A 12,440-nucleotide genomic window follows, 5' to 3' on the forward strand; every position below is an offset into this window, starting at 1 on the left:
GAATGCCGACGGACTTCCCTCTGGCCAGATCACCGTATCTAACCGCGCTCGGGAACGGCCACCCGCACTTACTCGGCCAGGTACAGCATCAGCAACAGCAGCAACAGCAACAATCGCAGCAGCCGCAACACGGTAGCAAACCGCCGCGAAGCCTCGGACTAATATGCGTGGTCTGCGGTGACACTAGCTCAGGCAAACATTATGGAATACTCGCCTGCAACGGTTGCAGTGGCTTCTTCAAGAGGAGCGTCAGACGAAAGCTGATATACAGGTGAGTTAAAAATGACTTTGATGACTAGATTGTAAGATATACGGTTGAAACGTCATATTAAGAAAAAGAGGGATTCTTAATGATCTTTTTTCGACTTTAAATAAAATATCTCTTGAATTGTATGCATGCACGAACAAATGCAAACGTATGCTTCCGCTGTAGATGCACTAGATGAACGCGAGTTGACTTAATTTAGGCAACAGCGACTCGTCTGCCGCGTCTACTGTTATTATTGCACACCACAGAGAGAATGTGACTAGGATTAATTATTATTCATCCAACGGTATCTCGACTCCTTAACGTAATTCTGTAGTTTATGCAGGTGATACGTGGACATGTAATCGCGTTACTACAACGAATACAACTTTAATCGATCAAATTGTGAGATACGATTTTACGACACAAGAGATTACATGATACAAGAACAATATCGCAAGGCACGCGATTGGATAACGATATTCGTCACGGTCAAACGTGACGATAGTTCATCGACGCACTCGTTAACAGTCCGGCAACTCGATCCGCGACGGGGAAAGAATTGTAACATCGCGTATCGAGTCGGTTGGCTCTTTCGTGAATCGTCGGATTCGACGGCTCGCTTTGCATTTCGATCACGCTCACCCGCGCGTGTTCATTTTTCAAAGGGCAACGTGCGAGGGTTAATAGTTTGCGTATCGAGTGCTCTGTGCGCGCGCGGGTCGAACGGGACGGGACGATTCCGGCCTCGCGCGCGAGCGGGATCCGATGGAGATGGATGGCCGCTCCCGGGGGACGGTAATAGTTCCTCGCTACCGGCTTTGCCACCGGCTCGGATACCCGGGTATAATTCGCCACCGGTGCGGCGACGGTGGGCTCTCGATGGGCCCCCGGCGGGTTCGACATTATGCCGTTCCCCGCGTTGCGGCCCCGGTATTAGGATGAGCCCGCTCGACTTGGCCCACACATGGCTCCGCTCGATGCTTAACTCGATATTAATCCCAAATGATACTAGCGGCAATCAATAGCAACTCCCTTCAATGCCGAGATATTCTGCAATGTAAAAATTATTATTACAAGAAGGGGCCACTGTAAATCAGAAGCTTTACCAGAGGTTGTTGTATATATAAATATATATATAACTTATTTTTAAAATATATTGTTAATAAATACAAAATTAAATGTTGTTGCTAAAAATCTTGCAGTTTTAAATTCCATGATAAATTTAAAACTGATGAAATTTTAAGTTAAAAAATAATTGGATCTATTATTTGTATATTTATTTAGGTGTATTATATATTTTTCCCTCTGCATGGGTATTATTATTATTATTAATACAATATCTGGTTTTTTGTCATGTAAGGTGCCCGGCTATTTTATATCATTACAACGATCCGTAACAAAAATTATTTTTGCTTTACGACGTTGCGGTATATTTTCTGTAACATTTGATACAGATTCAAACATTCTTAATTTTCCCTGAAAGAAGAGAGAGAATGGATGTTTATTAGCTCGACCCGACCGAATCTGTATTTATATTTATGCATCGGAATGCTCTCCTTATCAAATGTTTGTTAACGGAAGCGTCGAATCTCAAGTCTTATACGCGCAACATAATGTATAATCTACATTGCAATTCTCGTGTTTATTATCCTTTAATAAATATGCCGGAAAAGAATACGTCACATATTACAACTGAAAGGCTGAAAAAATCTTTTGAAAGAAAAGAAACATTTTCTACATAATAGAAGATGTATAAAATAATTCAATGATTCGACTTCAGAGACATCAATGTATTTGACATTTCGACTCAATATATATATTCATCAGAGTAACAAAAATAATAATTGTATTACCGTGAACAAGCAAACAAAATTAATACATGCAAAAATAAGAAGTTTAAAAAAGATGTTTAGTAAAAAATATAATCTCTTTTAAAATTTTTGTGCATTGAATGCGACGAAACAGAAGGAAGGAAGATGCGGCCTTTGTCATTCGAGTAGCGACATTTGCGTGCAGAGTTCAAGTGCGAGCCCCGCGGGAGCCCGTGCGAACATTTCGGTCGCTCTTATCCACGCACGATGCACTTAATTGCATCTAACCGATCCGTGAGGATTTGCGCTAATCCGGCGATTGTGGACGGCGCGCCACGCCGTCGTAGCGCTTCGCGTCGGGACGCATCTGTCGCATCTCGTTCCCCTCCGCGGGTAATTGGTTATCTGTGCGAAGGCTCTTCAATCTTTTACCGCGTTATAGCCGTCCGACGGGAGCGAAAACGGCGTTCTATCTCTCTCTCTCGTTCTCTTCCTATTTTCACAAACGATGAAATTAAATGTCGCCCGCCAATACAGATTGCCAATACTCGTGCAATCTATCTCATCACAACAAATATTCGAGAAAATTTATAATTAATTTTATAGAGCGAAAAATAATATCATATTTTTTGCAAGTAATATCAGAAGCGATAGAATGAATTTTTTACAATCTCTGAATGTCTTAGAATTTTGATAAAAAATCTCTTATTTCACAACACGCATCATAAAACTTATGATGTGTTATGGAATGATAGTGTGCATAACAAAACGCAAATTTTATCGATTTAACCACATCCATCATCACTCATTATCCTTCTCGCAAAATACACTTCACGCGCGGATTAATAGCAGACGCTTCCGAGATTTTTTCTGGCGGCGGCTGCCCGCTGGACCGCTGTTAGCGCGATTTTAACAAATGTCAGTCACAAGTAACCGAGCGCTATCTTGTCCTGAGGCGATGTAACACGAAGGGCCCGAAGACCGAACTAGTCCCCCGGTATGGTGTCGCCCTGCCAGCGGGGGGTCCGTCGTGCAAATTGATTTGCGTTCACACCCCAGCGGATCCGCAGGGCGCGAGACCAATTCCTCCCTCCCGCGCGGGCCCCCTCCTGCATTCACCCTTCAGAACCACATCGTACATTTATTTACGCATCTCTCTGTTCTACGAGCGGCCCCGCGGCATTGTTCGCCTCATTGAATTACCGGAAGCATGTGCTGCCGGTTATCACGCCCGTCGGATCGCCCTACTTCGCGTTGTCGGATGTAGGCTGGATGCGATAAATGTGTGTTGTTTATTGACGGTGTCGTCGGCGAAGCGGCAGGCTCGCTGTAACCCTTTAGCCGATAGGCCTCTGTTAAACGATCTTTTTGATGTAATGTGATGTTATGAATGCTAAGATAAACGACATGTACTAAGCCATGTAATTCATCGGAAAGAATTATAAATAATTAGTGCAAAAATAGAGCTTCATTATTATGCTATCTACTACTACAGAACATAAAAGTGAGAGTTTATAATCTTTTGAAAATAATCCGCTTCTTATATTGTATTATTTTAAAATTAAAAAGAATAAGAAAATTATATATATATATATAAATAAGAATTATATATATAATTAACTCTGAATTTTTCTATTCTCTTGCTTTAAAATTCTAGTTTTAACCGGTTGAAAATTTTTTCAATGATATACGACAGAGATCTGGCGAGTTCGTCAACTCATTCTTTGCGACGATCAATCGATCCTTGACGATGACATTTCATCAACGATCAATCGTAACTCCGTAGTTCTTGTCCCTCGCGGAAAGTTGACGAAATTCAGTCGCACTTGTCGGAAATCCGGGGTGCGCACTCTTCGGGAGATGGTGTTAAATTCGATTACTTTCATTGTTGGGCTAACCCGGTTATCCCTCCGAGCTGGCTAACGTAAAGAGGCGAACCGTCCGGGGTCACGTACCTTCTTCTTATCCCTCTTAATCTCGTCCAATCCAGCGACAGCGTCTCCGCAACTTCATTGCTCGGCCTTAAAGGTGTCCTATTTTCCTTCTTTTATTACATAGCACAAGATATAAAAATCACTATGGTCCGAACGAGACCGGAAAATTTTTGCACAATGCCAAGTGTCTTGCCAAGCAGGATCAAATATATAATATTAATGATTTTTTTTCTAGCGAGTTAATATAATACAAATATAGAAGTGTATTTCAAAAGTCTATTTTTTTTTTTAATGAAATAAGTCATTAGAACAAGCTTCAAGTGCAAGAAATATCGCAGAAAATTCTAAGTATTCAAAGAGAAAGATTATGTGTTAAATATCTTTTCATAAAAATGAGAGAATTTTTTAATATATAATAAAATATCATATTAAACATGTGTGTGAGCGATACATGTTTTTGTGCAGATGTCAAGCTGGTACCGGAAGATGCGTCGTGGACAAGGCGCATCGAAATCAGTGTCAAGCTTGCCGTCTGAAGAAATGTATGCAAATGGGAATGAATAAAGATGGTGAGTGATAATATATATATCTCCAACTAATCTGAGCGTAAATAGTTCGCATACAGAGATGGAAAATAATTATACTTCTCATCGGCTAAAAAGAATCAATATGATGTATAAGAGCATACAAGAAACATTTTTTATAATTTGTAAAATTATAGTTTTTAGCATTTATAAATTGAAAGGTGCAATATAAAAAATTTCACTATATAATAAGATAACTTTTATAAAGAATCATAACAGATACGAAAAAATATAATAATTAAAATAATTAAAGTCTTTTCGATTGTTAAACGCTAAGATATAATTTATAAAACAAAATCTCATTTCTTTGTGCAATATATAACGGCATTGTTGTGAGAAATGGGAATTAAAAATCCACCATAAAAATTCGTGTCATGCAATAAATTTCGCATATTGGCGGATGCGTCGTTTTCAACGGATAAAAATCGCCGGTCGTGTCGCGTTGTTGTGCGCGATTCGATTCAATCGGGAGGATCACCCCCTGCGACATCGAGTTCGGCAATAAGAAAGTTATCAGCGGAACGACGCCGAGGGCCGAGAGGAGGGCGCGAGAAAGGAAGAACAAGAGAACAAGACGGAGGGACAGGTGCACGCCCGTGTCTCGCCGGGAGGCATTAAGAGTTGAATCGGAGGCTGTTCGGAGCACAGCCAGACTTCCGTTCGTCCCGCCTTTATCCAGTTATTTATGTTGCGAACATAAAGGGCCCTCCGCTCGAATTCCGCCACCCCGTCGCTGATTGATTCCGGCATTACGGCTCGTACCCACGAAAACGGATAATCCGCCGGATCCATAACTTCCATTCGGCGACAATGTCTTCGAAACTCGCGATATGGGATCCCAATATTTCGCGACAGTGATCGACGAAATGATACTTACATGTCGTTCTGATCGATCGATCGACTGAGGAAAATCTTCGGTGTGTACTTGGTGAAAAAAATTATAAAATTAGATTTTATCTAATTTTACAATTCAATTGACAAAACATTGGAACAACCTAGACATAGAAATGCATAATAATAATTAAAGAATACGAAATGTAAATATAAATCTCAATCACAGAGATACCAATATAATCGGAAACTCTGAAATCACAAAGAAAATAAATAAATCAACACATAGTTAAATTCTCATAGTTGTTCGGAAGCCGTTGCTTTTCGGACTTTTACACGTAGAAGATGACTGAAATAATTACAAGAACATATTACCGTACGTGGAAGACACGTTCTCGTGTCACAAGCGCCGAAAGGAGAGAGATTTGTGTCGTTCGCCGTGCTTTAATAGATGCGCGATTAGGGCACTCATTGTCGCCGGCGTGTAACGCGGACGCAATTTTTCCCGGCTTCCCTTTTACCACGGGCACGCGCAGTAATTTCGTAATAATAAAAAGCGTGTCGGCTCGCTTTACCTCCGGCGTGCAGCCTGCTGGGCGGCTTAATGGGGTTCTCTTGCTTCGTCGAGCCTCCGCTTCTTCTCTCCCTCTCCCTCTCCCTCTCCCTCTCTCTCTCTCTCTCTCTCTCTCTCTCTCTCTCTCTCTTCTTGTCGTTCCCGTTGTTCTCGCGGCGTGTCTCTTTCTTGCACCAGAAGAGATAAACGCCCCGTGCACTCTGTTTCTGTTTAATTTGCATGCACCTCGCTGCGAGAGGCCGTCCTGCTTTTTGTCCCCTCTTTCCTCGACTTCTTCTTCGCTCGTTTAACTGACGAGCGTGCCCGTTTGTTCACTGATGCATGTAGGGTCCTGTTATTTTTACTTGATCCTTAACTTGAATAGATCTTAACAATTTCATCTTCTTTGAAAAAATAAATCACGGTGCAAATATCATAATAAAAAAGTAAATAAATCAGTTTAGAAGTTAGTCTTCTTCAATGCACTATAAATTTTTAATTGCAATGTCAAGAGGTGCAATTTAAAAATCTTTTCGACTATAGTAATCGACGATTTACGCGTTAATGGTCCTTAATACTTTCGCTCATATCCACAAATATAGTTTCATGTTGTTATCCCGCAATATCCACCCTCATGTAACGTTTCTAGCGCGACCAAGGCATGCAAACGTTCCCGTGCAGATTGTTTCTCTCATTTGCATGGCGGCCGCTCCGCGGGAGAGACGCACCCTTTCGCGCGTCATCCGCTCGTCTTCTTCGTTCTTTCTGGCACCGCGTCTCCGCCGGCAAAGTCGCAAACGGGGAAGCAATAGGTGATCGAGGGTCATGAAACGATTCTCCGCTTGCACATCGGGCGGTCGGCCGCACGTTGCATACGTTTATTTCCTCCAATTAACCCTTCGGGATTCGTCGAGGGCCACGCGACCGTCGCTAACGACCGCAGTGTTTACGACGATGACAACGACGGCGACGACGAAGAGAACGAGCGCCGTCGTCCTCATCGTTGTGTCGCGGCGAACCGCACGAGCGTGAGCACGCAAATGCGCTTGATTGGCTCGAATGAATAAAAATTAACTAACCCTTGCGCGCCCCCTCTCCCTCCTCACCCCCTTTCCCCTTCCCCCGATCGTTTATTTCTACACAAGATATTTACGGGATATTTATAGAAAAAATGCGATACACAGAGCATGTCCTCGCGACTCTTTTTTTTCAGATTAGTATATATTGAGTGATTTTTTAAGCAGGTCTATCTTTGCAGAAATATACAGAAAAACGGACTTTTCTTTACATGATAGATAATTCTAGAACAATACCGTAATAAAGACTATACCGCATTGATGATCGGTGAATGAAACTCTCGGGTGGCCGCGTTGTCTATTGCAAACAATAAGCGTAACGTGGCTATTGCGTGCCCGTTAAATTCACGCGTGTCAGACGCAGACTGCCGGCGTGACGTAACGTGGCGTTACGTGAGTTTGACGAGAGGGCGGCAGACAACCGCTCGCTCTGTCGTTCCCCCGTAAATCCGGCGGTACCGGGGGAGTGAAGATGGGAAAATCGACTAATATTTCAATAATATTTCAATCATCCGCGAATTCGACGGCCTCGACGAGCGACACAATGCTCCCATTGTTCGCCGATCGCATCGCCGTTTTCAATATCCTTTCCCGTTCGAAAAAGAGAGAGAGAAAGAGAATTTGCCGTTTCCCGAAAAAATGAAACAAAAAAAAAAAGAGCGATCGAACGAAACGATGAATATGCATTGTAAAAGCTTTACTATTGTTCTCTGATTTTTCTCGATCAGACGGAAAAGCTATTCGGTTTTTAACGAAATACGAGCTTTGCCGGTACCACGCTGGTTCTATTCATCCTATTGTTACATAATAATCGATATACAATGAAAAATACAGTTCTAGCTTTATACCGCAGTATTGCAGCAAGCGTTTTGCAGCATAACGGCACTCTTATCTGTGAAAAACGTATTGCGTCAAAAATTGCGTAAGCATGAAAGAAATATATTTACAATACATGACCTATGCAATCTCGCGGAAAAAATATTAAAGAAATACGTTATTTATCACAGTAATTTGCGCGAATGACACAGAATATATATCGCGCGACTATGTTATTTGTAGATATAATTGATATATGGGCAAGTTCGTATTGTGACTTACCGCAACTTGCGATAACCGATGACGATTCAATGATTCAATGAACTTAAGAGGAAGTTTATGATCGTTGCACCTGCGAAAACACTCGCCGCGCCGATTGTCAATCAAAAACACCGAACCTGCTGTAACTCTTCGCTATAAATTCATTCATTATAAATGATGCGCAATTCTATGCGAAAATCAATGATCAAAATGCATCGAAATGTATCTTCTTTGGGTTATTAATTTAAAGAGAATATTAATTTTATAATGTTACAAAAGGTACCACAATTTTTAGCAATTGTGAAAGTTAAGACGTACTTGTCCATATATTCTTCGACATCATAAATGGTCATATATATTTATAAACACGACAAGATCGTGATATTGCAGCTGTCCAAAATGAACGTCAGCCGAGGAATACTGCCACCATTAGACCGGAAGCACTCGTCGAGATGGACCAAGAACGGGCGCTGCGCGAAGCCGCCGTCGCCGTAGGCGTCTTCGGGTAAGTGATAACTAATTTCTCTTTCTGCGATTTTTTATTATCTCCGATTTTTATTCTTTATCATTGTATCTATAATTCTTTGTGGAAAAAAGATATAAATTATTAGCATTACAAACCAAATAAAAAAAAAGAACAGAATAAAATAAAATTTTATCAAGGAATAATAATTAACAGGCCGAAACATTAATTAATACCGGCAATTGAGACGTTCGCGCAAATTAATATCTCAAGAAATAAGTCAGAAGCTTTTAAATGCGATTATCAATCGAAAGGGCAAGGATGTTGAGGATGTACTCATGTCAAGAGAATTCTGCAAAATTTCAACACTTGGGGCTACTTTGACCAAACTTCAATTATCTTGATCACGAATTAATTTATGACTAATAAGTGCAATATTTTGTTAATATGGATGAAATTTATTATTTTTTGTTAACACATTGGGAAAGAAAGATTAAATTAGAAACAATGAATTATGCGGCTAGAAATTTTGCTGTAATTTTTTTTTTGCAATTCTGTTAATCGACGATTTAGTTAATGGGAGTTTGGTCGAAGTGGCTCTTAGACACGGTCGATTAGAGCGGCAGGCGACGGAGGTGACGATCGATAGTCACCTGTCGACGGGTGCAACGACAGGAGCAACAAGGGCCGACGACGTTGTTGGCACGTTTGATCTTGTGCTGCACACCAGGCTTACCTTTCGCCGTTGTGAGCGACACGCCGAGCGTGATCTATCATGAAAAATTACCTTTGACTAGCAGCCCGAGTATGCGTAGCGTTTTTCAGGTAACCGGCTGCCCAGGTTGGAACTAATGGAAAATCCATAGAGTACCAAGGGGTGAACGTTAAAAGCGACAGGCCGGCGTCCCGACGCCGGCACAGCGCGTCGTCTTCGGCGAGTTATTACACCGCGCTCGTTACACAAGCGCGATCAATCCCTTCGCGATACACAAGCCTAGTCACAGATTAATTCAACGGGGAGAATCCATCCCTCTTGTCGTATTCTAAAATATTTAGGAATCTTAAGGATTCAGAAAAATCAAAAACGCTACATCGAAAACAAAAGATTCTGATTGATATATCAGTTATATTTAATCTGTTAATTTTGTGGAAAAATTATATTTTAGCTCAGGATTTTATGTTCACGTGATTGATATACAATTCGATTAATTTAAAATAGTTTAGTGAGTCCAAAAAATGGTAAAGTTAGGACAGAGTATGTCATTAAGAAATAAATGCGTATTTGTACGAGAGCTCGCAGCTTCGTATTTATGTAATTGAGAGAGAATATATAATAAAACAACTTATGCTTTAACTATTTGGTTCAGCACAACAATTTTGATATAAATCACGATCGTTTCTAATAAAATCAGCAATTCGATTACATAAATATGAAATTTTGAGACTTGCATTAGGAGAAAAACGTGTATAAAAATCGTCAGAGATACCAGAAGTTACAATTATATACAAATGAATATTGACTCGATATATTATACTTGCCATAAAATTATAAATTTTAACAAATTATAATTCAATGTAAAATCCGAAAATGATGAGAACTAAAGAAATCACAAAAAAAAAATTATTATTTTATTCGTTATTCGCTGCAAGAAATTTGAACGATGAGTGATTCTACGGAAATGATAAATGATATTTATTCCATGTATACACAATAACGCGCTAAGAAAAATGTGGGTATAAACGGGTCGGAACGTCATACGTTCCTCATCGCGCGAGCGATCGATCTCGCGTCGTCTTCGAGATTATGCACTTCGTCGATTACCCAGAAGCGCTAACCGGCTGCGCTATTCTTAACCCAGTAATTATCTCGATTCCCTATTTCAATAAGCAATTTCTTGCATCACGTCACGTCGTTCGTCACTTTCATTTTGCTCCGAAAATGTTCGGCGATTCAATGCAATTCAATAGAATTATGAATGCATTTTTGCAAATGCATTTTCTATGAGATTCAGGTCATCGCCTCGTAATGACAGATTAATAAAATAACCGCATGATTAAGTAGATTTTCTAACAAATAAATCGAGCCATTTCTGAATTAATTTTTCTCATCATTCTTTCTCCAATTTCGCGATGCAGTCTTATCGGAAAGATGGTAGTAATTATTTACTTCTCAAACAATATAAAAAGTATAAAAGACATCTATTAATAAATATTTAAAAAGGAGCTCTTACGGCTTTTTTACGGCGTCACTTAGATTTATGACATTCGAATCGAACAACATAAAAGTATAAAAGACATCTATTAATAAATATTTAAAAAGGAGCTCTTACGACGTTTTTACGGCGTCACTTAGGTTTATAACATTCGAATATTAAATAAATATTTATATAAAGAAAAGATCGTGCTACAGTAATGGAGATACTTTTTGTGATAATGTAGAAATATGGCATGTATGTGCGCGTGCGTTCTCTGTGTGCACGTAGTATATAATATACGTATAAAATACATATCCATATATTTTATGTAAAGTCTCTCCCCGTATAAGGACTCTACACCGCGCCCTTCGCACGCAAACTACCAAATTCAACCGATCGATCGATGACTAGCAGAAGTCGAGCACGGCCTCGCCGCTAACGATGCTCGCGAAAATCGCACGGGCCCGATCGCCGGGCGATATCGGCTTCGTGTCGACGTCGTGACGACGCCGATCGCGCAGCTCGTTATTCTCCGGACACTCGCCAATCTTCTTCTCGAGGTGCGCCGCCGGAATCGGCATGATAGATCTCACGTCGCTCTCGGACTTGACGAGCTTCCGCGCGCTGTCTACGACGTGCGATACACGCGGCGATTCGATATCCATCTTGTAACCTCTCTTCAGGTTCTCCGACTTGGTCTGCCTGATGACGGATACTAGCCGTCGCTTGATGTCCGTGCTCGCGATTTGCTGCGTATTTAGCTGCGTCTGATCGAATGGATGTTTGGCGACATTCTCTAGCAGATCTAAGAGCCGGTCGAAGGATAGGCATATTTCGTCCAAAGATTGCTGACTGATCAGTAGGCAGCCGTTGGTCTCGATCTCCTTTTTCTTCAGAACGTCTTCCAGCATAGCTATGTCGTTTTGCGCCGATCGTAGGTTCGCCTCGGCGGTCTCGCGGCACGCGCGTTCTTCGACGAGCAGAAGGTCGACCTGCTTGGTCTGCTCCAGGAGACGATTGTGTTCCGCTTGAGTTTCCGCCAATTGCTTGAGGATACTTTGAATTTCTTCTGGATCGTCCACGCTTTGCGTGCCGACGTCCACTTTGGTCGAATCGAAGCTTCTCAGGCTCGTTTCTTCGGAGCGTTGCATGATGTCTTTATGTTTCGGTGTTGTCTTTGAATCCTCGCGATCGGCACGATTCACCGCGGTTTGTATCCGGGACTGAAGATTCAAGTGAAGGGAGACCTTGGGCACCGTTTGTATGCTGCCGATCGTCCGCGATCGGATCAAATCGGGTCGTTGCTGAGTAGTGTCGCGAACCGGCGGCGAAGACGGTCGGATCTTCATCTTCGATGGTGGAAGCGGCTTCGGAATCATCCTCCTCGGAGGAATTGCCTGGCACGGTCTTTTCGCGTACCTAGTGAAGGCACTTCGCGCTCTTGAGAGCTTCGCGGTGTCTTCATTCTCATTGCATCTTCGTGTACCAGCCGACACGGTTCTTTTGTCTTTCGGCGCCAATCCCATCCACTTGTATTCCGACTTTCCCTCGACGTCGTTTTCCGCCAACCTCCTCATCACCTCCGACGCAAGTTCATCGTTCAGGTTTGCGTTCTTCCTCACATCGAGCACTGCCAACGTATTATTCTGATCGAGTAGGTTCAGCA

The 12,440-nt window shown here is 41.7% G+C and overlaps 2 protein-coding genes across 2 annotated transcripts in view; one reads left to right on the forward strand and one right to left on the reverse strand.

The window, feature by feature from the left end:
• The window catches only part of LOC115246254 (photoreceptor-specific nuclear receptor-like), a 25,551-nt gene that overhangs the window by 8,276 nt on the left and 4,835 nt on the right, over nt 1–12,440 (forward strand). Inside the window, exons 3-5 of the mRNA XM_029824967.1 lie at nt 1–271; nt 4,461–4,564; nt 8,507–8,621. The exon at nt 1–271 is cut by the window's left edge and continues 8 nt beyond it. Of these exons, the coding sequence (XP_029680827.1) occupies nt 1–271; nt 4,461–4,564; nt 8,507–8,621 (490 nt within the window). The remainder of the gene's footprint in view (nt 272–4,460; nt 4,565–8,506; nt 8,622–12,440) is intronic.
• LOC115246253 (centrosomal protein of 78 kDa-like) overlaps nt 11,123–12,440 on the reverse strand; it is a 2,883-nt gene continuing 1,565 nt past the window's right edge. Inside the window, exon 3 of the mRNA XM_029824966.1 lies at nt 11,123–12,440. Within this exon, the coding sequence (XP_029680826.1) occupies nt 11,182–12,440 (1,259 nt within the window). The 3' untranslated portion in view covers nt 11,123–11,181.

The sequence above is a fragment of the Formica exsecta genome, unplaced genomic scaffold (genome assembly GCF_003651465.1).
Source record: "Formica exsecta isolate Colony F162 unplaced genomic scaffold, ASM365146v1 scaffold1417, whole genome shotgun sequence".
Taxonomy (NCBI): domain Eukaryota; kingdom Metazoa; phylum Arthropoda; class Insecta; order Hymenoptera; family Formicidae; genus Formica; species Formica exsecta.